At 45.1% G+C, this 27787-nt stretch overlaps 1 protein-coding gene and 1 long non-coding RNA gene across 3 annotated transcripts; one reads left to right on the top strand and one right to left on the bottom strand.

Annotated features, from left to right (window-relative positions):
* Positions 1–224: 224 nt before the first annotated feature.
* On the bottom strand, positions 225–25989 carry NEK9 (NIMA related kinase 9). Of its 2 annotated transcripts, XM_071745967.1 has the most exons (23): positions 25691–25989; positions 25299–25328; positions 24386–24563; positions 21414–21469; positions 20466–20536; positions 17532–17637; positions 14815–14946; positions 13738–13848; positions 13092–13156; positions 12260–12310; positions 10970–11162; positions 9597–9741; positions 8478–8678; positions 8056–8102; positions 7083–7238; positions 6605–6713; positions 5890–6051; positions 5342–5512; positions 5087–5146; positions 4397–4587; positions 4008–4172; positions 3114–3326; positions 225–2715 (listed from the first exon to the last, which is right to left on the bottom strand). In XM_071745967.1, the coding sequence occupies exons 1-23, from the start codon at positions 25877–25879 to the stop codon at positions 2593–2595; spliced, it is 2925 nt and encodes a 974-aa protein (XP_071602068.1). In that variant the 5' UTR covers positions 25880–25989; the 3' UTR covers positions 225–2592. The 2 variants fall into 2 exon arrangements, with proteins under 2 accessions (XP_071602068.1, XP_071602069.1); XM_071745968.1 differs by lacking the exon at positions 25299–25328.
* Positions 25990–26129: 140 nt separating this feature from the next.
* LOC139797117 (uncharacterized) lies at positions 26130–26607 on the top strand. The gene is made up of 2 exons (XR_011726300.1): positions 26130–26268; positions 26398–26607. It is a non-coding gene; the product is annotated as an uncharacterized lncRNA (long non-coding RNA).
* Positions 26608–27787: the final 1180 nt, after the last annotated feature.

Here is a 27787-nt window from a genome sequence, read left to right as displayed (position 1 = left end):
CTGACGTTACTAGGAGATGCAGCAGCAAGAGAAAGAGAGATGTTTGCTTGTTTGTTTTTTTAATGAAAGGACACAGAACCTGACTTTTTTTTTCCCAAAACAAAGAACTTGCAAGGCCCTTGGCCCTCTACAAGCAATAATAATCAAACAACAGAATGCTTAAGAGGCCAGATGAGTATTTCCCCTTCTCTTGGAAAACAAAACAGAAAGTCCAAACACAGGAGAATGAGTTTAAACATTTATTTTAACAGAAACTCCAAACCATTACACCCTTTAACCTTTCAAAAAAAGACAACGACAAACTAGTTTTCAGCCAGAGTGTCAGAGCAGGCATAAGTTGTGTTCCACTATAACAACTCAGTAGCAATACTAGCAGGAGACCAACACATATGGAGCTAGCATTGCAAGAAGGGGAGAAGTAAAAAGGGTTTGAAACTACTCAAAGGCACTTCTGCCCACTTGCCCTTCCGTTTTCAGCCCAAGACAAAGGTGCTGGCTTTAAACTGCTTTTTTGGTTGCATAGCTGGCTGGTGTGAAATCTGTGGTCTGTAACAGGCACAACCTGGATAGCGTGGCTCCTCTAAGGCACATATGAGATTGTGGAGCACAGGGCATCCTCTGTTAGGGACCCTAATCCTCCACTAGATCCAAGGGGAATCCAGTCTGTGCACCTAGCTTCCCAACTGCAGAGCATTGAGAAATGAGGATAGCAGTGCACTGCAGAAGAGCGACTCCCATCAGCTTGGTGCTTGCTCATTGGACATGGCTCAGGCTCAACTTCTTCACTCCTCAAAGGCACTGCCCACAGCATGACCAACTTGATCATTTCCTGATCTGAACTGCACCAACAACCCTCAAGCTGGGACCCTAACCTGAGAACTGGCTCCAACATACATGGGGGAAGGAGAGCAGAGTTACAAGGGCAACCAAACGATGTGGCCACACCAGGATGCCTGATGTTCACCACCTCCAGGTAACAGTGGACAGGAACACCAGTATGACCCTTGCCCTGGACACTGCACTGGAGATACTGCACTTGATTCAGCTCCAAGATACTAGCAATAGGCACCACAGGAGTATTTAAGGAGTGTAAGTTACAAGCAGGATGGTTGTAACCATTCCAAATGGGGCATGCTGGCTCCCCTGGAACAGTCTCTCAAAGGAAGTCTAAGAGAGGTGATATCCAACTCCAATAGACCTATGGCATTTCTAGGGACACATTGATGGGGATGGTTTAAGCCCAATGAAATCACAACCCCACTCTCGCAGCAAAGGTGAGAGGGAATCAGGACTCCTTAGAGGCTTCATGTTTAGGCAGGGGAGGCTAGCTTCTCCCAAAAGCTTATTTCAAAGCCCATTTGCTAATAAATTTAAGGAGGATAAGATTAACCTCATTCTCAAACAGGAAATGAGGAAATCTAGAGCATCAGACCATGCTTCTTCCCATCTCCAATTTTCTTGGGAAAGCCTCTTGCTTCTAGAAAGAAGGTGAATTCCTGACAGAGACTTGATCACTCATGGTCATCAGGGATGGCTGCATCCTGTGACCACAGCATTAATGACCTATTCTGGGTAGGAAACTGCATTCCAGCTTCATCAAAACACTGAGTGGAAAAACACTGATTCTTCCCACACCCACACAGAGCGTGGGCACCAGGGGCTGAGCATAGCAGAAGCCAAGCAGGGAACAGCTACAGGCTTATACCAAGAAGCGAGAAGCTCTGGCACCCAAACCAAGTTAAGCAGCCAGAACAAGAAATGGGTGACTTAGTCTGATGCCCAGATGCTTGTCATCTAGCTGGGAAGCAGGTGGTCTGAAAGTGAAAACCAGATATTCCATCTCAGACAGTACCCACTACTGCAATTGGAAACACCACCTGATTCACTCATCTCGGTGCATTGCCTGGAAGTTGGAAAGCCCTAGGCACCCAGTATAAAGCCTTTAAATTCTGTCTACACAGGCCACTGGACCCTGCCATATGGCCAGAAGCTATGCCTCGAGGCCAGGGACATGCTGTCTACCATTATCTCCCTAACAGGAGGACCTCCACTGCCTCCAGAAGGAGACATTCTCTGCTCTCTCTGCCCCTGAGCAGAGGTGAGCAGCCTCACTGGCTGGGCCTTACCACGTGGGAGGGAGAGGATTCTAGTCCTTCACTGCTCTGAAGTGAAGGTGGCAAGTCTTAGGGTTCAGCCAGTTTCAGTACAAAACATGTCTCCTCCTCTCATCTAGAGATGCAGTGATGAATACTGGGGTCCCAAAGGCAGCTCCCAAGAAGCAGTGAAACAATGAAAGGGCCACAAGCTGCTACTGGAGCCATTGCCATAATGGGGCCGTTCTGCTTCACGTGCAGAATTGATAGGTAAGGTACAAAGAGGAGCTGCTGCTGCTTCAATCACTTGAGCTGGCCTAGAGCTCAGGGGCCCTTCCCCTCTCAAACTCACTCCTAGTTCATATCAAACGTACATGGGTGCTGCTCTGGAGCCTCCGGCCTCGCTCCTTGTCTGCGAGTGACCTGAAGCCAGGAAAGCCGCTCTCTGCATTCGGTTAGTGTGCTGTGAAGTTAGATGGATCCCAGTGGGCTCAGGAGACTAGAGGCTGGAGCGGCACGAGTCCGTTCCCAGGAGACACCAGGAATCTGAATCCAAGTCAGGTTTCGGATCCACTTCCATCTCCTCTTTGGCAGTCTGTGTTCCTTTGGAATGAACCTCCACCTGCCGAAACACAGAGCAGTTATTCAAACAGCTTTATGAACAGCTGCAAAGAAGCTCGGAGCCGCACAAGGCACAGTTCCTGTTCTCCACGGTCATTTGGGAGTCTCTGAAACATCCGACTGTCCATCCCTTCCCTCTAGGGGAAGAAATAAGGGGAATCTCAGGTCCCTCAAGAACTGGGCTGTGCTCACAGGAAATTGTATTTTTAGCTTCATTCCTGCTGCTATTACCAGAGCCTCCATCAGCAGCTCAAACAAGTGATGGGCACCATACTCAGTTCCCCCATTCTACTCTGAGAGAGCTGCTTCCTTCTGTGCAACCTCTGCGATCTGTGCAGGAAACAGAATCAGCATTGTGAGCCCTGAGAATGGATTTGCACCCAGGTGCTGGGTTCTTACCTGCTGCACTCCCTCCATCCCCTTGCAGAACTGCTGGAGCTGGGCACTCAGACAAAGGGTTTCTTGCTGCAGCTTCTTCTGATCTTCCAGACACTGTAACACCAGGCCTCGGAGGTGTGTCACCTCCACTTGCAGAGCACTGCACATGCAGCCCACAACAGGAGAAACAGCCTTCCCTTCACCACATGGCAAAGTTGGACTGAGGCAGCTAGGCTGTGGAGACATAGAGGTAAGTCAGGCCAGATTTGAGTGCAGGGCCAGGAGTTTTATAAGCCACAAGAAGAAACCATGCACAGAAAGCATCACACCAGCTCATCTCCTGACTTCCCAAACTTCTAGCAATCAACATCAGCAAGCTACTATTCGCTGCATCCTCAGTACAAAGCCATCAATCCTTTTTCTGGCAAATCTGCTCCTGCCGGTTTTAACACCAAAATCCATCTGGTTTACCCCCTAATTCCCTAAGCCTGGCATCTGTGCCTTCTCACAGGACAGAAAACTCCTGGAATAAGGCAGTCTCACAAACTGTAATTTCTCAGTGATTTTCCGTATCAGTCCTTCTTCCTATCTCACAGCATTTTCTGCTTTCTAAATTTCTATTTTTTGCTAGGCTTCTGGATCCTAGGCTTCTCTTTTTTTTCCAACTGCATTAACCACATTTTTCCACAGAACTGATCTCATTATCTTCTGTCTGACCACGCCCCCACTTCATGCTATCTAGATTTCAGTGAACTGTAGTCTTTGCAGCATCTCTGATTATTAACAGCTCTATTTTCCTCACCCAGATGAATGAGGCCAATCCATCACCCTCTTCTCAGCTCTCCAAATAATTCAAACACTGCCATTTATGATTTCTAAGAGCTTTTGTCTAAGCATTCAATTGGATAAGATTACCCAAGGCTCTGTTTTGGGTTTGTTTAATCCAACAGGTTCCTCAGGAGCCACTTTGAGTCCTTGAAGTTTCTGGTAAGGGAGAGTTTCCTTCTCGGGCTCTGAAGATGCCATACTCAGAGGAAAAGGGCTGTCAGGCATAGGGATGAATTCAGCATTCTCCAGCTCCTGGATACACAAAAGAGCACCGTCAGACCTGCTTGCCTTCCTGCAACTGACTTGACTTTCTCAACCAATGCATCAGCACCCTCTTGTGGTAAAAAAGACAGCGAGGCCTAAAGAGCTGCCTGTGCAGCACAGCTCCGAGAACCTTCCACATTACAGGCAGAAGGGGCCACTGATTTCTCTAGCTTAGACCCACGTTTTAAGGCACTTCTGAAACACCACATTACCTTCCGCAGCCAGCCAGGGCAGGAGCTGCTGTCAGCACTGTTGCCTCCCTTTGCTTCTGTGGTGCTGATCCAGCCCCCCAACTCACGATCTGCTTCCATGGTTCCCCGAAAGCCTCCACTGGGGTTGGGGGTCTCTGCTTCCTGTTCATTATCCTCTTCCTCTCCTCCTCCAGTCGCACAGCTCTGAGCCACTAGCAAACAAAAGCAAAAACTTCACACTTTTCCCAGCCTCTGCTATTCCTGTTGCTAAATCTGAGATGAAGCAGAGAAGATGCAGAAATTTGGGCCATAACGCCATGGCAAATGCATGTGCTGGCAGCCTCCTCCTCAACAGTTTATCTCCTAACACTACCTGCAGGCCTCCCCAAAAGGACTTTCAGACAGCAGTCTTTTGCAGCTTCTTGGACCCAGCCCTCCCACAGCTCCAAGAAACTGGACTCCATCTCTCCAGCAGCTGCTCAAGAGCCTTCCTTCCCTTCTCAGCTTCCCTTTTCTGCATCCATGTCCCAGTTCTCTCTTTCCCAGCTTTGGGCCATCCCTTCCCATGCACAGCACCAACTAGGTTTCCTCCCTTTGAGCCCCTCTGTGAGGCCTTTCCAACACAGAGAAACCATGCTGCAGGACCAAGCTGCACCCACTCAAACCATCCAACAAAACATAAGCCACAGCTCCCCAGGGCAGGTTACTCACCAGTACCAATGGACAGGCCACTGCTGTTTGATCGGATTGTTTTAGAGTTCAACACCTTTTCTGCAAGGAGAGAAATATGCTTTCAGTTTGAGTGCCACATAGAATGCAAGACAACACAACATAGCTCAGAGCAGCTTGCCACGTTCCCCCACAGCAACCTGTCCTCTTCCCAGGCAGGATTTATAGTCTAGGTCCTGGCAAGCAACACAGCATCATAACCAGTATCCCAAAATTTAATCCTAAACTTACACTTACCAACAATTATGATGGTGTGCCAGCCACGGCAAGACAGGTCTGGAACGTGATGTAAGGATCCAAATATTGGCCGAGGCCACGAGGTACAAATCTCCGAGCCGTGAGCTCGCTCAGTCGATGTCATTGCCAGACGCCCATTCCCACCATTACCCCAGGCAAAGATATGGTTGTCTGAGGAAAGAGAGATTCAGGACCCTCAGTTCACTCCCTCTCTCTCAGCCTGTAATAGCTACAAGGATCACAGCCTCTTTGCTGTAACTGCTGTCCCAAAGTATCTGACCCACCAGCTCCATGTGGCCAGTGGGAGAACAAACTGACAACAAATCAAAGAGGCAGCCCCCAAGCTGGCATTCTGCAGCCCCAGAGACAGCAAATGCTTGACACTGTGCTGGGACAACTAACAGGGCCAGACAGGTCCAGTCTAGGCAGATTTCTTTATTTCAGTGCAGTGCTGGGTGTGGTCTAGTAAGTGCTCAGGTGGAGCAAGTTAACCACCCTGCAGATCTAGTTCAAAGGAACCCACCACAACTTTGGAAAGACCCACTCACCGTCAGTAGCAGCTATGGTGAATTCATCTCCACATGAAACCCTGATCACCTGCTTACCCCCCAAGGGGCCTCCCAGCAGGTTAATTCCCAGGTGCTTCTTATAGTCCCCAACACCAAGCTGTCCACACTTGTTGGAGCCGAAGGTCAGGAGGCGGCCTCGCTCTGAGAGGAGGAACGAGGAGACAGTCACAGCAAGGGCCCAACTCTGGAAGCAGCCGTGCATGCAGAGAACCTAGCAGCAACAGCCCATGAGCAGGAAAGACTCTGCTGAGAAGCCAGACAGGCTGGGAGGGGACAGTGCCAACAAAGAGGAATGGCTTCAGCCTGGAAACACCCCCCCACTTCCTTTTCCTGCTGCTCCCCTTTTCTGATGCCAAGGTCTGGGACTCCTCAGAACCCTCTGACTGGAATCACTCCAACAAAGCCTAACTTGGTCATAAATGATTTCTCTGCTGTCCCAGAGCATGATTCTTCACCAAACCGTTTTTTTTCCCCCCCTCTTTAAAAAGAGGAAGGCTGTCCCAAAAGCTGATGTTGCTATTTCATCTGGCCAGGAGGCAACACTGCTGAGGAACAGGAATCCTGGGTTCCTTAAGCAGGCATGTGCCTTGCTACCAAGAGCACAAGCCTCGATGTCAAGGGCCAGGCTGAAAGGGCAAAGCTGATGTAGAGTAATTTAGCAACCAATATTCACTGCTCAACACATACGGCTCACCATCAATGGAAGCTGTGTGTGTCTTCCCTGGAGAAATGGTACGGATCTTGTAGAAGGACAGCTGCTTTGCCAAAGTAAGGGAAGTGGCATATGGCACCTCACAGTATGTCTGAGAAAAGACACGTGGGTAAGCACAGAGTGAAAAAACACACATTCATCAGCTAAGACCTACTCAAGAAGGTCTTGGCAGACCACATTAACCTAGACAGTCCTAACATGGTTATGGTCCATGTCACTGGCTAAGTCACCCAGGAGCAGCTCACTGTTTCACCACCTCAGATCTGACATAAGTCCACAGGGCAGACAGGAAACTGAGGAGGAAATTGCCTCTTCCCACAATCCCTGTATCCACTGTCTTGGATTAGAACTAGCAAATTGGCACAAAGCTAGTGAACACTTTGTCACTGTCACAGGACCTCCATTTACCCATATAATGCTGGCTGCTAGGAACCAAAGCCAGGAACCCAAATACACTTACATCATGGTTTATTATCCCTGATGTGCACTGATTCAGGCCCAGCTTGTTGAACTCATTGAGTCCACATGCCAACACTTTGCCCGTCTGGGTGAGCAGGAAAGTCCCATCACAGCCACAGTGAACAGACACAATGTTTAAGGTCTTTGGAACATCCACCTATGTGAAAGAAATATATACTAAGAAAATGACAATCTCAGCACCTAGTACACAGAAGCTGGCACATGGAAAACATACGGGTTAACAGCAGTGGTTCAGCTGGTCTGGGCACCAACAATACCCAATGCAGTTATTTTGAATGAAGGTTTAAGAATACCAAAGTCGATAGCATATTGAAACTCTGGTAACAATGCAGAAATTCAAGGCATTCTAGACCTTATGTGCAGACACTGGTGACCCTGCACAGCTACCAAAATTCTGGCACACAGGCATCCTGGCCAGCTGGGGTCTACAAGCAACAGAGCCAGTTAGCTGAGCAGCTAACTGTGGGTCTGTGTTGTGTGAGTGTGATACCATGTGACCACAAATATTTGGCTTCCAGGCACATCCTTGCTGGTTTCTGTCCTGGTTTGTCCTTGTTACCCCTAGCACTGTATTTCAAGACGGTTTTACTTTGAACTCATCTTTAACTCATGTCAAATTCAAAGACTCTCAGTTGTTTGCACTGCTGCAAATTCCCTCTACAGCCCCAAGGTATGCAATTTGGTATTTCCTACTATGACTTCTACAACAATAAGTTTGGCATTTCCAGTTCCAGCTTGGAGAGCAAAGCAATGATGTTGGCTAGTTTGAGAGTGGCATATCTCTCTAACACGATCATGACTATGGACAAATGAACAAAATATAGTGAGGAAGTTAAAACACTTGCAAACTGACACCTCAGAAAAAACACCTGTGCCTCAGATGGTTAGTATTTCCATAGAGCAATAATTTAGATTTTTGCTCATGCAGATTTTAATAGTTATCACAGCCCTACCTTCTGAGGGGTGTAGTGATCTTCTTCTGAATCCAAGCCCAAGCGCCCTGCATCAGTGAAAACACTGCAGTTAGAAATGGCCTCAAAGGTGCCCACGCCTAAGAAATGGCATTCTGTCTCCATAGTGCCAAAGCCATCTCCCTACAAAACTAGAGACATGCATCATTGCCTGCCAATGCCAACTCCACTCACAGAACAACTGCCCTACCCACAAGGAAGCCAAGTGGCATGCAAGAGCTTCCCACAGTAAAGTCCCAAGGGCTCAGTCATCACTTTCCCATTCTTACATGGAAAGAAACAACTTTGCCCCCAGGATGTTCAAGACAGCCCTCAGCCAGGCCTTGCATTACACACCTGCAACAAGCTGCTATACGGAGCAGGCATGAGCCAATACATTCAGGTTCCAGGGAGACTCTACCTACCATACTCTCCACAGCCCCATGTGTAAACTTCTCTGTTCCTGGTCAGCACTGCCACATGGTTATCTCCACATGAGACCTGCTCCACAGGGTTGGTAAGAAAGAAATCCAGCTGCAGGGGCTCAAGCACTTCGGAGCCGTAAGCCTTGTCAATGCCAATGCATCCGTAATAGTCGGAGCCAAAGGCATACACCTGGCCCTCATCTGAAGGACACAAAGGAAGCTTGGTCAGCACACAGAGCTTGTTCTATGCCTCATATTAACCTCCTAGGATATGGCCAGAGCAACCTCTTTTCTGTAATCAACCTGCTTTTTAGACCCAAAGAATGTAATCAGAATACAGGGTCCTTTATTGTTCATGTTAAGATGGATGACCTGACAGAACCCACAGCTCTGTCAGGCCACTTGTGTCAAAAAATCTTGCACTGAACCTGCCACTCTCTTTCAGAAATTGATTCTGTGGCTTCCTAAGTCACTCCTCCAGCATACTGAGCACCTGAGCTTATCTCTTGACAAACCTCTGCTTTTCCAGCACTGGCAAAATAAGATGGACACTTATTTAGAATTATGTTCTTATGGGTAAAGTGAGATTTAAATTCTTCCACATCAGAGTTAACACATGCTTAAGATTTTGAGGGGTGTTAAAACAGCTACCAGGTCTCAATCTCTTTCTGAATTAAACAGCATATCTCAGACACACATAGTCTTTTATCATCTGGTGACTCTTCCCACAGACAGTTCAAAAGGAGTTACAAACACATTTACGTTCTTGACTGCGAGTTCCTTTGTCTTCAGTATGGGTATGTATGTAGGGAACACACACAACGATAAGAGCAGGGAACCTGCACAGCCAGAACGAGCTGTGCTCAACACCCAGCTTCATCACCAAAAAGCTGTAGACCCTTAGCAAAACACCCAGCCTTCTGGGAATCATTATCTCCCTCTGTATAACAGTGTCTATCTATCTCCACTACCACACCTGCTATCCTCAAAACTGAGGGGTGAGTAACATACAGGTCCTTCTTCTTCGTGCACAAAGCTGCACTGCTGATCTTATTTTGAAGGCAAACATCTCCCCAGCACAGCAAAGTGAGGGGATGGTGGTCTCCTTTCAGCTCTCACCTGTGATGCACACTGTGAAATCATCTCCACAGGACACCTGGCGAATGGCTTTTCCCTGAAGCTTCTCAACATGCTTTGGCTGCCTGTAAGAGGCCCTGTCTCCGTGTCCCAGCTGCCCATGCAACTTGGTGCCCCCCTGCATATTCTGCAAGACAGAAACATCTGGTAAGGCTCAGTATCCACAATTCTACAGATGTTGCCAATCACCTCAAATGAACATCAGAAGACAACAAAGAGCCAGAGAAAGTGTGTTAGCTGCCCTAAAGAAGAGACTGCTATCTGCTAGGAGGTATAAGAGCAGGCAACATTCTAAATGGCAGCACAAGCTTTCAGGCAGTTACTCACTAATGAGGAGTGATCCAGTCTCATGCTAGCTGGGGAGGAAACCCTGCTCCTTTCTCATCTGCCAGGCTACAGAACCTGCTCCCTGCTGCAGGACTGAATTCATGCTTCAGCTTTTTGACCTACTTTTCTAAATCATAATGGCTGCAAATAAACCTGTAACTTGAAACAAACATCACTGAAATGGACAGACCTACCAATTCTACAGGAAAAACAAGACCACTCTGAGTAGTATTGAAGCTAAAACTAAAATGTTAATAGCCAGCTGAAAGCTTTCAGTGCTATTTTTGCAGGAACATCCAGCAAATTACTTCAAGTTGCTTTCCTCCCATTCAGATTTCTTCATTCTCTCAGCCACCTACCAGTATTTTCTAATTTGTCTTAACAGATTCTGTATCATCAATACAAAAGTCTGTGGTACTCTGGAGATGCAGAATACCTCCATGTCACTAACTACCTAAGCCCAAGAAGACCAGACTCAGTTGTTTTAAATACATTATATGGCAACATTTTTTAATTCACTTTAAACTATTACAGAATTCCCACTCATCATAAAAAGCAGAGTTGCTTAGTATAAGACATCTCTGGTTTCATTCGCAAGTTGTCTCACAAATTACATCTATATCACGACAAGGTCCCTCATCCCCCCCATTCCGACTTTGGAAAACCTTAAAAAACACATAGGCCAACAACAGAGCACCACAAAGCCTCCAGTGCATTTCTGGTAGTCAGGAAGGAGAGGAAGAGATACTTTACTCAGTGCCTGGGCCTACAAGTCCACCACCTACAATCCTCAAGCACACAGTAAGTGTCCAATACAATTCCTGTCAAGGAGGAGAACTTCTTCCAAAAACACACCTGGGAGACTTGGGACAGCCCAAAGCTGATGGCCTCACAGTGCTCACTGTGGTCAGATTTCTCCTTTTCCAAGCTGCCTGCCCATCTGATTCTACCAGGCTCATGAATGGTCAGCAGAGGATCTGGACTCTCCTCTCCCACCCCCACCCACTCCTCCAGTTTCTCTCACTTACCACCCAGGTGTAGAGCTCCTTCTCCACTGTCACCACAGCGAAGTGAGTGTTACCAGCACACACCTGGCGTGCACTGCAGCCACTTTTGATGGCATCCAGCTTCTGGGGGGTGGACTTCCCACCCCCCCAGACATACACTTCACTGGTGCGTGAAGTCACCACTGCAATGGGAGCCTCATTCATGGTACTTGACCTGCACAAGAACCCCCGACAAAGCATACACACTTTTAATAATGGGCTTGCATTCATTGTCATTCATTTTCCTAATGTTGTCTATCAGTTTCTCCTTTGCAATCATTCATGGGTTTTATTTCCACAAATTTTTCTCTTTGTTTAGTGGCTGTGAGGCCTCAACTGCTATAGAGAGACTCAGGATCAATCCTGTCTCAGAGCAACAGAGAGAGCAGCCCTCAGGAAGCATTTGAAAAAGCCTGCAATCCAATTTATGTAATTTTAAAACACTGGACTTTCACTGAATGACCATGGAGCTGTTCTCATTTGTTAAAAATGAAAGGCAAAATGAAAGCTTTGCAAACAGTCACAAAAACTTGCCCAAAATACAGAGGCATCCAAAAGCTTCCAGCTTGCCTCTCTTTGTTTAGATCACAGGCTTCCATCTGAGGGCAAAACCAGAACTTTTCAATGCAGGTTAGACTCAATTCACAAGAAGATTGCAAAATGGAAGCTGTGATCAAAGCAAACTGTTGGCAAGCAACCTATGAACTGGAATAACTTCACATAAAGCACTCGGATAGTACTTCCAAGTTTATGAGGGAAAAGTATGCTCTAATTCTATGCAACAAATCAACAGGAAAACAGCTATACATGACACAGAAGCTATCTGCTTCATGGAGCAACCCTGCTTACAGAGGACTATGGAGAACCTTTATATTTATCCATCTTTATGAAAGATATTTACATTCACTTAGCATTCAACATTCAGACAGTCATATTCTTCCTGCTCAAAGGAACCTGTATGAAAGGAGGGACAGACATTACATCCTCAGATATGTGGGCTGTAAAGACTATGTATTCAATAGGACAGATTAGAAGTGTATGGGACCTACCATAAGGCAGGCTCCAGCCATACATATAAGCAGGATATAACAGGCAGAATAAAATATGGGACAGTAACTGTAAGGCAACTATGTCAAATTCCCAGCATTTGGCAATCTTCTAAACTACACTATTCCCGTAAGGTTGTCACAGACTAACACTCTTAGTAAAAAGTCTCCCTCTGGGGAGATGTTCTCTCCAGACCTCCTTTAAAACACATGCCCAAATAATTACCTTGGTCGCTTATTTGGCCCATTAAGCAGTGTGACTTTCTCTTCCATCTCCCTGACAAAGGAGAAATAGAATTTTAAAAAACAGTAACATTGCCCAAAACAATTTACTGACAAGCAGCACACATGGACTGCCTTCCTTTCCAATAAAATACTGCTCTATCTTGGAGGAAATATGGCAGCTGACAGCAACACACAGTAAATAGGGCAGAAGTAATGTACCATCTATCTAACAAACTTCCAGGAGAGCTGAGGATAACAAACTACATATATAACAGAATGTGGCCAACCAGTACCTGTATTGCATAAGAATGAACTTAAATGGCTAATTTAGTCTTCTGCCAGTGCATACAGCAAGAGAAAACTCAAACTATGCTGATCACCAACTAAAAGAATCTTGGTATAAAGGACTAAATCTGCTGTCTCCACAGCAAGCAAAGTGGGATCCAATCAGTCCACAATTATGTTCCACCTCTCACAAAAAGACAGTGTGGGCAGGCTGATGGTCAAGCTAAGCTAAAATGGGCTACTTCCAATGCAACTCTCTCCAGAAGAGGGAGGCAATGAATGGAGAAAGTGAGGGTCTTAATCTTGCATGATATGTGTATTTTGAAAAATCCTTCTCACCATACCCATGCACCGGGATTGATTAGAAGACAAGAGATTAAGCATGCCTTTATCTCCTAAAGAGGATGAAGTGTGCCTCAACAGTTGCCTCAGGTCAGGCCAAATTAATTGAAAAAATTTGCTACAAAAGCATAAAAACCACTAGTCTGCACAAACCCTTCTGTTCTCCCTAACACCTGTTCACGTTCAAGGCAAAACTATCTGATTACCTCCTCCGTTTGCTGAGAAGGGGAAGTTCAAGCAACTCATCTGCAGTGGGTCGCTTCTCTGGATCCTGAAAGAAGTTAATAAGTCATTTTCTGGGAAACATTCATCATTTACAATTAAATCTTGGGCCAGAAGACCTCAATCAAACCTACATGGACCTTCTTTCCTAACTCCCTCCAGAAGTGAAAGGAATTAATTAAAATATTTTTAATTAATAGGGACAAATGCCAGGGATGTGCAGGAAGAACTTCCAACTCTGAAGGTATCAATACCATGTCTGTTTTCAAGAAAGTAATTCCCTACAGAAAGGCAGAATCACAGTGAGAAAAACAGAACCTTAAGAGACTGTATCATGACAATGCTCCCACCTCTGCTGCACTGCATCAGAAAAGTATTGCTTCTGTCTGCATATTAAGTAATTGTCACCACAGTAAACCAGGCGTCCCTCCAGACACTGCAGGACTGAATGGCATCTTGAAACAATGCTTCCAGAGGACTGGAGGAAGCCCAGACTTAGTCACACCACAGTCCTCATAGAAATTACCCTGCATTAACAGCCCTGATGCTGTTACTCCCCTTCACCCCTGAATTTCATGGCTTAGTTATCTGGGAAGGGGTGTCTGAAAATTCAAAAAGTATTTTGCCAACCTGATCAAGGCAGGAATTCACCATCTGGATCAGCTCCCGGGAGTAGACAGTAGAATCAACCTCCATGGCACGATTTCCCTGCACAATCTTCACACAAAGATTCAGGGGATTCTAGGCAGAAACCAGAAGCCAGCTGTCAAGGAACTGAGCTGGACAATGTGTCCGCTGGGGTGAGGTGCTAGAGGTCACCGTTACTTTCTTCCTCCTTCTCTGATCAGGACACATCCTTCTGCTTTGCCTAGTAGGTTCTTCAGAAACCCAATAATAATTCCTGAAGAAATGGTACCTCAAATAGCTAGGACTTGGTGGCAACATCCAGCTTTTCATCAAATTCCATAACAATGGAGAGAGGATAGGCTTCTCTCTCCATGGAATCCCCTGTGCAGCATACTGCCACTGAAACATCACACAGCAGAGAAGTTACTGGGGGCTCAGTAGCCATGATGAGAGGAAGTCAGGAAAGGATGGCATTTTCACTTTAGCTCTTCAAGGGTTACAAACTCTTGCACCATGGCAGGTAACAACTTTTCCCACTTCACGGAACAAGCTGGCAAATCACATATGCCAGCCAGCAATGTTCCCTTTCACCCCCTCTGTGCCAGCCTGACCACACTTCCATTGCATTCAAACTTTGAGAAAGAGTAACAGGATTAAATCCTATTAAACCTGGAAGTTTTTAATAGGCTGGAAGATTTTCCTACAGAATCCTGCACAGAAAATTCACAGCTAGTAATGCTGAAAAACCCAAAAAAACTACACAATCACAAACTTCCTGCTTGTAAAGGGTGGTTCATTCATAGCCATGATATAAGATCCTACAGCTTGTATTCTTCATCTGGTAAACCCAGGGCTGCAGACAAGGGTGAGTCTGGCACAAAATAAAGAGGCATCTGCAGTGCAGGGTAGAGGAAATCATGTAGAGGAAATAATTTTCTCTGGCTATAGTTGGCACTCTCAGGCCTCTGCTTTCTTAATCAGCAGATATTAGCAACAATGAAAGCAAAGCTGTGAGTCAAACATGAACCTCAGTGTGATAAAAATTAAGGTTACACAGTCCATCGTGGTTTGAAGACTTACAGTAGCATCAAAGGTCCTCTTCAAGGTAAGCAGCTCAAAGATCACACAGCCCACAGCCCAAATATCTGATTTGAAGTTGTATTTCACACCCTGGCAGAGCTCTGGGGACATGTAATATGGAGTTCCCACCAGCTAGGAAAAATAACATTTAAATATCAGAAATGATTCAGCAGCCTTCAATTCAGGAGCTCTGCATCCATCACATTCACACAAGTCCATCAGCATCAGAGCTAGACACAGATGACACACCCCACCAATGTGGAGAGATGTGAATGTGCATGTTTGTTCCCTTTCTGTCCACAAGCCTGCATCTGTGTTTCTCAGAAGATCCCAGGTACCTCTCTGCTCAGATCCTGGTGCAGTACATACTTCTAAATAAAGCAGTAGTTATGAGAACTCAGCAAAGTCTTTCCCCTCTCTTAAATATACTACATTTAGAGGTAATCGTGGGCTTATTTACAGACGCATGGAAACCTTCACAAAAAGTTGAGGGAAAAGGAATTTAGCAAAGCTTCCAAACACAGATGCCAGCCCATAGCTATGGAGCCAGTCTGTCTAATCACAAGAGACTGCCAGGACAAAGGCTACTCTGTCTCCAACGAAATAGGGGTTGCTTTTGGGTCACTAAGTAGAAAGCTGGCATGAGTCCCTCCTGAGAGGCTTTCACTTCAGAAGTGGGGTTTCCTGAACAATTGGTTTAAAACAAACACCTCCCACCACACAGGAAATCCCAAACTACAGCATTTAAACACAGAAGCCCCCCCCAGCTCCAACAGAAATAGTGGCGTAGCTCAAAGTCACAACAAGAAGACACAGAACAAACATCATAAAATGAAGCTTCCAGATGGATGGAGGTCATTCTCTAGCAAGGAACAAGACAGCAAAATAAAATGTAAAAGACAGATTTTAGAAGGGGAAATATTTATAGTTGCCCTCTTTTCAATGCTCTCAGCAAAGCTCCAGGGACTACAAAGCTTGCTTTCATTAGGCTCTGCTTGTACACTAGATACCAATTGGGCACGTTTGGAATCTGGATCTCCCTTCCACTTCCTGTTACAGAGCATGACAGCTGCAGAACTACACCAGTCTGAGCCATGGGAAGGTTCAGAAGCCCAGCTAGATGGAGTATCATATGGAGAACTAGAACACTGCACCTAAACCTTTTTTAAGCAAAAGATAACACATGGTTTGTAAGAAAGACACAGACATATTTTCTGTATCTTCCTTGGTAAATGAAAGAAAGAATGGTAAATTAAGAAAACAGCATCTAGTAGGAAAGACGAAAACATTTTACAGAATTGTAATTTGATTGTTAGTATTGCAAATATTGACAATAACATGTTTTGCACTCATTTCACAAAAATTACTACCAGATTGCCACTGGTCATTACATCAGAAATTGAGCAACAAGTCCAGAGCACAGCCAACACATACAGCATAAATACAGTCAAAGTTCAAAATTTCTTAGAAGTGAAAAAGGAGGAAAAAAACCCAACTTGGAGGTGTAGGTGAACATATACAACATAAGCAAAAACACATCTGGAAATTCATAGCATAGACTTCACTTTCCCTGAATGCCAGAAAGCCATGAAAAATGTCAAAACAGAAGTGGTTTTGCTACCACTCAGCTTAGTGAGGGCTTTATGCAGTAACCTTCAGTTCCCTCTCACCGTGCAACTGCACAACAGGGCTCATGTTCTGGGAGGAGGCTGGCAAGCATTTACCTACACATTCTAACAGAACACCAATAGCTTGCATTAAATCTAGTAATTCAGCCTGGTAAGGGGAAGTGCAAGCTGGCTTGCATCCCTAACTATAATAAAGGCCCATGGCAGATAGGAGCTCCAGATAATGTCTCTCTTTTGAAGCCCAGTGCTCACCACAGAAATTAATGAAGCTGAGAAATCCAAGCTGAGCCTTTCAGGTGCCTGCAATGCAGCGTACCCTGTGTCATAACTATGGCTGCAAAACTGCTTTCTGGAACGGTCTGGAACAAAACCAAGACTTAGGGGATTTCTGGTAGAGGTAATCTCTCCTACAATGGTTTTCCCCCTTCCAAGAGCATTACCAATAAACCATACACCATAAGAAGCACAAGTTCCCTTCCTGCTTCTGTCATTCAGTTCAGAATCTTAGTATGAAAATAGACAGGAGACATATCTAGGGCACAGTGCAATGCCAGGCAAGCACATCCAAGCTCCCTCAGATCCAGATAAGGCAAAATGCCTACTGGCAAAGCAGCATGACTGAATTCATGTAACTTGCTAAGATGGGCTTAACTAGCCCAGGAGGGTGCTGTACTTGCCTGACTACACTGCCGCCTCTCTACCTTTAGATGGCACCACCTTCGTGTTACATAGATTCACGTTTGGAAGCACCATGCCTAGGTACCAGGGAAAGAAGAGCAGTGCTCTCTAGCACAGCGATACTGGCACTGGCACGATTCCGTATCCCCAGTGATCATCTTTTGTCTACTGCTGCTCTACAGAGAGAGACAAACCTCCAAAAGGTAACCTGGGAGGAAGGGTAACTGCAGGCTACAATACACCAGCTGATGTGCCAATGTTGGTGAGATAACATTGAGGGAACTGGAGGGGAGAGGGAAAGGAAAACCACAGAAAAGAAGCGGCAGGAATGTACAGTACCCCTGGTCTTCTGCAAGGTATGCAGAGAAAAAAACACAGCTTAGTTTGTACACAAGGAAGGCAGATACTTACAGTCTCAGCCATAGAGTACTCAGAATTCAACTTCTTTGCCAATCCATAGTCTCCCAACTTAATCAGGTTTGCCTTGGTTAGAAAGATATTTAATGTCTTTATATCTCTAAAAGGAGAAAAATAAATGCAGACACTCAAACATATTTCCAGATTTCACAGTTTTCCACACTACTATGGCTCTCCTCCAAAATGAGGTACTCGCTACTCTGCCAACACTGTCTCATACACAGAGAGCTCTCCAAAGACAGTGACCCCAGTTATTGGAGCAGTACCCACAGTTATCCATGTTTTCTCACATCCCCACACAAACACAACAGTCTAAAAAGCTCAGGCTCCAGACACCTATGTAAAGGCCACAGATCAAAGATAGCTCTTTTCCCCCCTCTCAGTCTCTTCTTGCATGAAGGTCATGGAGATCTTATTTTTCCTGGTTTTATAAATAGACCCAAGCCAGGAGCTGCTGAGCTCACTAAAAACATAAATATATGCATGAATATGTATGTATGCAAATATAAACACACAGAGGGTGCGAAACACACAACATAAGCATAATAAGCCTCAAGAACAACTCTCTATAACATGACGTACTATGCTCAGAAGATCAAAAGTCTGATGGCCACAAAAATGCTGAATTCTGAAGTTCACAGAATCACAGAATGTTAGGGGCTAGAAGTGGCCTCGAGACCATCGACTCCAACCCCCCTGCCAGTGCAGGACCACCTGTAGGTCACACAGGAACATGTCCAGGCACATTGTGAATGTCTCCAGAAAAGGAGACTCCACAACCTCCCTGGGCAGCCTGTGCCACTGCTCTGTCACCCTCACAGTGAAAAAGCTTTTCCTTATGTTTACACAGAACCTCCTGTGCTCCACCTTGCACCCATTACCCCTTGTCCTATCACTGAGAAGAGCCTGGCTCCATCCTCATGACACTCACTCTTTACAAATTTATGAACATTAATGAAGTTGCACCTCAGTCTCCTCCAAGCTGAAGACCCAGCTCCCTCAGCCTTTCCTCATAAGGGAGATGTTCCACTGCTTTAATCGCCTTTGAGGCTCTGCACTGGACTCTCTCAAGCAGCTTCATGTCCTTCTTGAACAGAGGGGCCCAGAACTGGACACAACACTCCAGATATGGCCTCTCCAGGGCAGAGTAGAGGGGGAGGAGTATCTCTCTTGACCTACTAACCATCCCCCTTCTCATGGATGCCATCAGCCTTCTTGGCCACAAGAGCACATTGCTGCCTCATGGTCATCCCTCAGCCCACTAGAACCCCCAGATCCCTTTCCCCTATGCTGCTCTCTAACAGCTCAGTTCCCAACCTATACTGGTACATGGGGTTGTTCTTTCTCAAATGCAAGGCTACACTTTTTGCATTTCATTAAATTTCTCCCCACTCAACCTTCCAGCCTGTCCAGGTCTCACTGAATGGCAGCACAGCCTTTTGATGTGTCAGCCACTCCTCCCAGTTTTGTCTCATCAGCAAACTTGCTTACAGTGCACTCAGTTCCCTCCTCCGGGTCATTGATGAATATGATACCAACCCCTGAGGGACTCCACCAGATACAGGCCTCCAAATAGACTCTGTCCCACTTACCACAACTCTCTAACTGCTTTCCTTTAACCAGTTCACAATCCAAAAAATTAATTGAAAACAGTGAGAGAATAATTCACACGTAGTTTCACAGCTCCACAGAGGAGGATGTAAATACATAGAGAAAGCCCCTGCAGTATGACATGCTTCCCATGGCTAACACTTTGTAACATCCCCTTTCCCCCATCAACAACTTCCCAGTGTAGGTCAGGACAACATCAAGTAAAGCAGAACTTCACATCCATCCACTTGGAGCATTGTAAAGCCCTGGGTCACTCTGACAATGTCTGCAGCAGAAGGAAATCACTGCAAACATTTAAATAACTGTTCATTTCATTACTATGGAAGGATCTGGGGCGAGACATGTGCCTAAACTGAGAACTCTGATGTGAAGATGGACAACACAGTAGCAGGAAATCGCTGCAAAGCAGGACAGACATGACATCAGCTTTAGTTGAAAAAGGCAGGCACTACTTTGTTGAGTGCAGGTTATCAATCCTTCATTACTGGGGCTTGCCAACTCCCAAAGATTCAGAACAGCAGCAACCAGCACTCTATCCCCCACAAAACATCCTCACACAGCTATGCTCGTTAGTTAAAGAAGGATGTTGTGCAGCACAGGATCCAACCATGCTGGAGACAGCGGGCTACATGTGCAGCACTGCCCAGAGCATCACGGCCTCCTTGAAGCACACATAAGCTGTGAAATTTACTCCTCCCAAACGGAAAAAGGGCAACAGAAAAAGGTAAGTAGCTCCTCATAAAAATCTCAAAGTCAATGTCAAATTAGCACTACCAGCTCTATTACTTCCTTAAATAACAGGCTGAAGAAATGAGACTCAGGGAAATGCAGAACAGATCTTCACAAGGATTATATTACTGCAATGCACCAATGCAAAGCCTCCAGCACCGTTAGCTTCCAGCAGTTACAGAAGGATGATCATGTTGGTTTGAAGCTGCTAACTGTGGAGTGGGTAGGAAGTACCTTTGGCCTGTGGTAACTGCTCTTCCTACCCACATTAGCAAACATCATTTATGTGCTACAGAAAAAAAAAAGTCAATTTACTTCCTTCCTACATGGATTAACTCTTTGTTCACAAAGCTGCAGCAATGAAGACAGCAATTCCATTTTCATAAACAAAATTTCTTGCACAGTTATCATAGGATGGTTTCTACCCCAATAAAAATTCTTTACAAAAGTGATATTTGACATCTAAGGCAGTCCAGGTACATTTTGGGGAGAAGCTCAGTACTTGCTTTAAACACAGAAGCAAAGGCTACTCAAAGGAGTTTTGCACTCATACCCATTAACTTTAGCTTTACCACATGCCACCCTTACCTGTGAAGAATTCCTGCTCGATGAATGCAGCTCACAGCTGATGCAATTTGAAAGAGATACCAAACCACCATCTGCAAAGGTAGGAATAAAAGCCTTATGTGACACTCAAAATAGCCCTCCCAAAACCCCATCTGTCCCTCACATAACAAGGGAGTGTGGCTGTAGTATTTAGATGCTCTTTCAGGAGTACAAAAATGTAGAGTTTCTTGTTTTGGAAGTTTCTGAAAAGATACTCCAAAAGGTAGAATGTTCTAGAACTGTTCATAGTCTCTGTCCTGACAAGCATCACAGAATTCAATTAATGAAAATACTTAGAAATGACAGGTAATGACGACCTGGGAAAGAGCTACAATTGGGCTCTCAAGAACACAAACTGTGAACATTTAATATCCACCATGAGTTGGAAAGCCTTAAAAGTCATTATATAAGAAAAATAAGCATAATCATTAAGCACCTCAGCATGAGGTGGAAGCAGGTAGCAGAAAAGAAGTTTTTAAAAAAAGAAAGAAAAGGAAATTAAAAAAGAACAAACAAAAAAAGATATCTATGGTGAGATGGACTCAAGGTCATTAGTCAGAAAGAACCTATAAAATGGTTAAGAAGGGAAAGAACTTGAGTACCAACCAGGAAGAAACGGAGAAAGGGGTTTTAAGGTTAAATGTCAGCCAATGTGATAAGGTGACCAAAGTTAGTTCAGGGCTCTCTTACATTATTCCTCCCTTGGAAGTTTATATGCCTTATAAACAGTCAAAAAGGAAAAACTTTCTAATAGTCCATAAAATGCTCTCAATATTCAACAGGAGAGGAAGGATGTCAGTCCTCAGATAAACACAGAAATGCCCCATCAGCACTATGGAAAAAAAGTTATATAAATACTCAGATAACCAGACAGATCTTCCAGAAAATATTAGGCCAGCCCCACTGCTCCCTCACAGAAGCCCAGATTACCTCTTCTTCAAATAACTTGTCTTTCTGCCGCAGAATCTTATCGTAGAGGTTCCCTCCTGTAATTACAAGAGAGCAAGAAAGATAGAGAGGTTCATCTTAGTTAATGGCAACAGCTACTCTGCTCGGGTATTGCTGGGAATACTCAAATCCCCTAAGAGAGCTGACACATCACTACAGCTCTCCCTCAGCACTCTTCACCTAAACTGGTCAGGTACTCACAAAATTAGGTTCTTCTTCTATCTAAGAACTTCATGGGCACATCCAAGCTCAAACAGAGAGGATTCTTTTTTAACACCACCAGTCAATACTCTGAAAAGTGAATCAGTAAGATAGGCTAGCAGTCCCTACTTTTTTGCCTCCAATGCTTCTTGGAATATTTATAATCTGTACACCAAATCATGTGAGATTGTTCTGCTCAGCATTATATATAAATAATGCATTAAGAAAAAAAGCAAGCAAGCAATTATAAGTTCAGAGTAGTTCCTGAAAGCACAAGTTACTGCCTTTCCTCACTGACTGCCCAGCTTTGACCTTCCTCCTCCTTCACCTGCCCTGCTGATGCAAAATTCACAAAGCACTGACAACAGCAGCATGACCAGCAGAAGCCTGAAATCAGCAGGCTCTTCAGGGCACCTCACAATTGCAAGACAGCAGACTAAAAATCAAGGAGAGCTAACAGAAATGATGCTGAGGGCGCCAGGCAATGAGACTCCTTGTCAGATTAGCATCCCACCAGTAAATCCTAAGCCTCTCATCACATCCTGTTGTTATTCCATTTCCCAGTTATCATGTATTACGTCCTAAAAACAACAGAACAGCAGGCGCTCTCCTACTCCCAGAGGAATGGTGCAAGACAGCTTTCTGCTGTGTGATTTCCATGGGATTGCCAAGTTGTAGATGTCTCCTTTGCCTCCTTGAGGGACTTATTTCAGGCTTCCATGTCAGGAAGATTTTTCCGATATTCTAATTAAGATTTCTTTTGCTTGATTTCTTCTCATTCAGCTTTATTACAACCTCTCAACATTTCTTTTTTTCTGCCTTACACTGACATTTGGAAATTATCTACAAAGCTCTTCACATTCACAATTTAACCAAAGTACTCACTTCTGCCTCTTATTAACCTCTTTCCTAACAATTCAGACTATGAAGGCTCTTGTTGAATACTGTTCATCATCTCTGATTTTTTGATACCTTTTTTGCAGCTTTTCTGAACCAAAGAGCAGCATGACAAGTATCACATAGTCCCACATAATCCTACACAAGGAGACAAAATAGCTGTTGACTCAAATAACCAATACCTCTATGCAAACATACTAAAAATTGCTTTCTGCTTTGCTTCATCTAATTGCATCTAACCTTCTGCCACTCTATTCTCTAACAAATCTATTTTATAGGATAATTCTTCTCAAATCCATTTCAGGTATATTCATTGATGGCAAATCTAAGTCTTACAGTACTATGATATACATACAGACCTACAAGCAAATAAATCAATAAACTGGGTTCCTTCCCTCTTAAAATAGGGACAAAATCTACTCAGATTTTAAAGTCTTCATTAGATCTCCAGAGATGTGATAATTAAGCAGTAAAAACCTTGGATTCTAAGGAGTGTCTGATAGCAACTAGTCCAGCCTCACTTTAAAAAATTACTCACAAATCATCTTGAACTCTTACACTGTAAAAAAAAGCCACAAACAATACAAGGGCAAAACCACTATCAATAAGCCTAAAGGTGATTCCCTCTTTTGCATGTCCCTAGTTTTGTACCACTAAGACATATTCAGGCAACACAGGCTACATACTCATATCTTGGTTATTGTCCCAAAGTAAAACAGTTTAGCGACATTAACACACACAGACATAAGTACTATGCAGCTTCTTCTCTGACCTTCAATGAATTTATAATAGCTCCAAGCATGCAATCTTTTCAGGACAGCTAAATAACTCCCACTGAGTACTCCTAAAATAAATGGTACATCAAAGAGCTAGCATTCCCCAACTCTCACACTGGACTCCACCCTGCATAAGAACAAAAAGCAGAGAAGCAAAACCAGCTTTGGCCAATCTGCCAACCAGAGTGCAAGACACTCTTCAAAAATACTTGTGAAACTGTTGTCTTCCACCCTGTCCCAGCAAAAGCACTCTGTAACAATGTCACAACAGCCTTTTCCACCACAGAAAGTTCTGCTGATGAGTCAAGGCTTAACATAACCCCCAAACAGAGCATGCTAGGCAGGGGAGCTGTCCCACTCATCCTAACAGGAACTATACTGTAGTTCTAGTCAGGTATCCTGTTCCAGCAGTATTAGCCATGTGGGACCTCCTCTTACAGATATCTAAGAGCAGCTGCAATGCAGACCCTCATAGCCAATCCTTCTACCTCTCCATCCCAGATGGGACTGCAAGATCCTAACGATACCATCCGATCTACTCTTGGAAGGAATTTTAAATTTTCTCCAACACCAGAAGGACAGGTGGGTTTTTTATTTTTCAATAGTAAACATAGAAGCTGAAAGCACAAACTGGGACAAAATCCTGATTACAGAGTGCAGCAGAATTTAAACTTTTATAATTGCCAAATGGAAGAGTCCACTTAATTCACGCTACTGAAAAAGAGCTCCCTTCTGTACTGGCAGTGCCCTGAATACCCTCATGGTCTTTTACCACTGTCCTGCTAAAAGAACATAAAAGGCACATTGGAAATACACACTAACAATTAGCTACTTCTTCCACTGCACCAGCCAGTCAGAAGATTCAAGAAATCACCTACAGCCTGAACTGCCTGCACTAGTCACTGGGCTTCTTTCTTTGGCACAGAAGACGCAGATCAATCAGAAGTGTTCTCGCTCTCTTCTTTAGGAGCTATGCAGCAGAATTCACCTCCCCAGAATGAATACTCTCTGCAGGTTCTGCAGGAGGTTGACTCAGCAATGCAGCAGCTGCCTGTTTGTAAGTGGGAGTAGGGATCTCACCATTACAGTACTCCAGCTCAATCAGCAGCGTGGTGTTATCCATGAAGTGATTGTAGTATGCAATGATGTTCTCGTGCTGCAACAGGGCGAGGATTACGATTTCATTCAACGCATCACGACGCTCCTTTTCCGACAGCCGGGTCAGGTCCACCTCCTTCCACACTACAAGTGAGTCATCCTGAAACACAAAAACATCTTTCAATTAAAATCACACTACTATGAAGAGAACAATACGTGCCTTTATAGCAGGAAATTAAAATCTCAGGAAAGGTAAAAAGACTTTCCTGCCTCTTACAGATTTCAGACAAAGGTCCTTCATAACAATAAGTTTTGAGGTTTTCTGTTTGCTGCTAGGAATAGTGATGGCCTGAAGCCATCTTCCTAGCTGGCCAGCTGAAAAAAACAAACAAACAAACAACCACCAAGCAAAAAAGCATACTATGAGGTTCCCATGGAAAAACAGATAGTTTACTTTGTTTCAATAAAGATTAAACGTACTTCAGTTCAATAAAGGAAGAACAATGTATTTCCAATCCCTAACTGTAGTAATTGTAACAAGACCATAAGCCATTACAAGTGCACAGGTATTCGTAAAAACAAACGAACAAACAAACAAACAGAAAAACCAAACCAAACCAAACAAACAAACAAGAAAATGAGAACAAACGTAGCTTGGCCATACGAACCCCACCCATGTTATCAGACATGCTACAAGCAGTCTGTTAAGTGAACTGTCAGGGCAGCCTTTCCCCCAAAAAACCTTGAAGAATCTCCCTTGGGAACCAAGTCAAGCAGTTTTGTTTGACAGCCATTGACCCGGATGGGATAAGATGACTTGGGAGCAAAGGGAGCACTGGCTTTTCTGCCAGTTTCCCCTGATTATGCTGAAATGCTGATCACACAAGAGAGTTACCTGTATGAGATGCCCCCATGTCCTCTGTGACTGGAATAAAACATAGAAAAATGAGGAATCTATTAGTGTCAGAAGAGTCTCCACATGTCCCTGTGAAATTTTAGGGGACTGAAAGACTGGCAGTGGTCCAACGTCCCAAAACCCAAACCCTGCTTGACACCGTGGACCAAAATTTTTTCTCCACGCCCAGGCTGTTCCCGATGGGGCTGTCACCCAGAGGGCTGTTTGTCAAGCCAGTATCCCCTGGGTGAGCCCCACTGCGGCTCTTCGACCGCCCGGAAACCCCCTGACAGCCGTCCCCGGACCCCCTCCCTTGGTGGAAGCGGAGCGGGAGTCCTCTCCCCTTGCCCGGCAGGATCCCGTCCCGCTCCACCGCCGCCGGGCCAGCCTACCTCGGTACGGCGGTAAAGTGTGGCCTCGCCGAAGGCGCCGCGGCCCAGGGTGCGGATCGGGATGTAGTGCAGCTCCTCCTGCTCGCCGGGCAGGCTGCCGCCGCCGCGGGAGCCGCCCCTGCCCGAGGACTCGCTGCCGAAGTCGGAGCTGATGGAGTCGCAGTGCCGCTCGTACTCGCCCAGCGACATGGCGGCGGCGCGGCCCCGCTGCGGCCCTACGCTCCCTCAGCGAGGCCCCGCCAGCCCGACGGGCTCCATGTTGGCCCCCGCCGCCGACCCGGAACCGCTTCCTGTGCCGCCGCCGCGACCTCCGTGCTCCCGCCTCCCGCCGGGGCCCGGCCCTCCCTAACAGGCCGGAGGTGCTTGGAACCAGCGGTTCCGTCCAGTTGAGGTGTGCGGCGCTGCTGCCAGCGCTGGCCTGAGGAGTCCAGCGGCGCTTAGGAGTCAGCCCCGACTGCCGGAGCCATCTTCCTCCTCTGCGCCCGTCGCTGCTCGCCCATGAAACCGGCGCAAAGCAGAAGTCGCCTCAGCTCTTGCTGGAGAAGTTACTTTACTTCCCAAGAAGTGAAGAGTTCAAGGTTATTGTCCTTTAAGTCTTTCGAGTTACATTTTGGTAGTAAAAAACTGTGAAGTGACTGATTTGTAAAAAAACCCAGCCTCATTGTCTCACAGATGTTAACTTTTCTTTTTGCTTAACTGTACTACAGATAATACACATTATCGCAAAACGAATGATACAAGGGGGAACACACTGATAAACACCACAACTGTATCCCGGGCTCAAAAGCCTGCTGGAAAGGTGGGGGCACCGGCAGCAAGCGCACATCTCACACCATCCATGAAACGCAAGAGCATCTCTTGGCGTTTCATGACTCCTCTCTAACCGAGATGAAATAAACCGAAGGCTTCATAAATAACATCTTGGCTCTGAAGCTGCAATAACTTCCCTACTGTAAGGAAGTATTAGCAACCTTGATCTTAGGTCATTGATTTATTTTCGTCATAGATAATGCACACTATCATCATGTTAATATTTGGTTTTAAAGTTCAACATTCAACCACAGATGGGAAAACAGAGTTGAACGATGGGAAACATTCACATCTGGACTGGTTATCCTAGACTTAGCATAGACATCAGGAGCTGAAGCACAAATTCCTAAAACCAGGTATGACAAAGCCTAGGTAGCTGTTATCCCATACCTTGGGAAGAAGCTTTATTACTTGGAGCATGAAACAACAAGTAGAGCTCCTTGCAACATGGTGAGGGTTCGGCATTATAAGCATGCATTTTATAAGGGAGCAACTTATCCATCAAAGTTTATGCCACCTAGAGGCAACAAGCCTTCTGCAAAATCATTACTGAAGGATGAACTTGGATAAGGGTAGGAACACTGTCGTTTAAATCAAATCATAGCAAGGATCAGCCTCAGCTGAAAGATTCCATTCATGGTTTTCAGAGTCAAGATAGTACATCAATTATGTTGTTAACACAAAGAGCAGCCCACATGGAGAAGGCAGAAATGACAAGGCATCTACTTGATTAATTATAATTAAGACAATACCATGAGATTCCAGTTACATAGCAAATATCTGACACCCGGGGGAAGATTATCTAAACAAAGTATATCCAGGGGGAAATAAAGGACCGAGCAGCTGGTATGGGTGAGAAAATGCTAGAGGCTAAAGCTCTGCAGCAGATCAGCCTAGAGCTGCCATTGAATATATCTGGAAAAGACAAGCACACCTTTCCCACTACCTGCCTCAGCTGGGTGGCAGCTGTAGGAACAGCATCCCTCATATAACCAACAAAACCCAAGTTTATCTCATTGCAGTTTGAAAAGAACCTCCTAGTACAGCTTATCCAAAGATCATGCAAGTCAAATTATTTAAAAGCTCAAGGAAAAGGCACTGCAGGCATTATCAGTTATGAAATTAAGTGACAGGAAACCACAGAAGTAAGACCGAGCAATATGAGCATGGTTCCATTGTTTCCTTTTTTGAGTAACATGCCCACAAAAGAAGTTATCCAAGAAGTACATTTTATTGCACAAACTGAATTATAGCAAGTCAGATGTGTCCTTCAGGACACAGCAGCTT

This window comes from Heliangelus exortis, chromosome 5 (genome assembly GCF_036169615.1).
Source record: "Heliangelus exortis chromosome 5, bHelExo1.hap1, whole genome shotgun sequence".
In the NCBI taxonomy this organism is placed as follows: domain Eukaryota; kingdom Metazoa; phylum Chordata; class Aves; order Apodiformes; family Trochilidae; genus Heliangelus; species Heliangelus exortis.
This window is presented reverse-complemented; position numbering and strand designations above follow the sequence as displayed.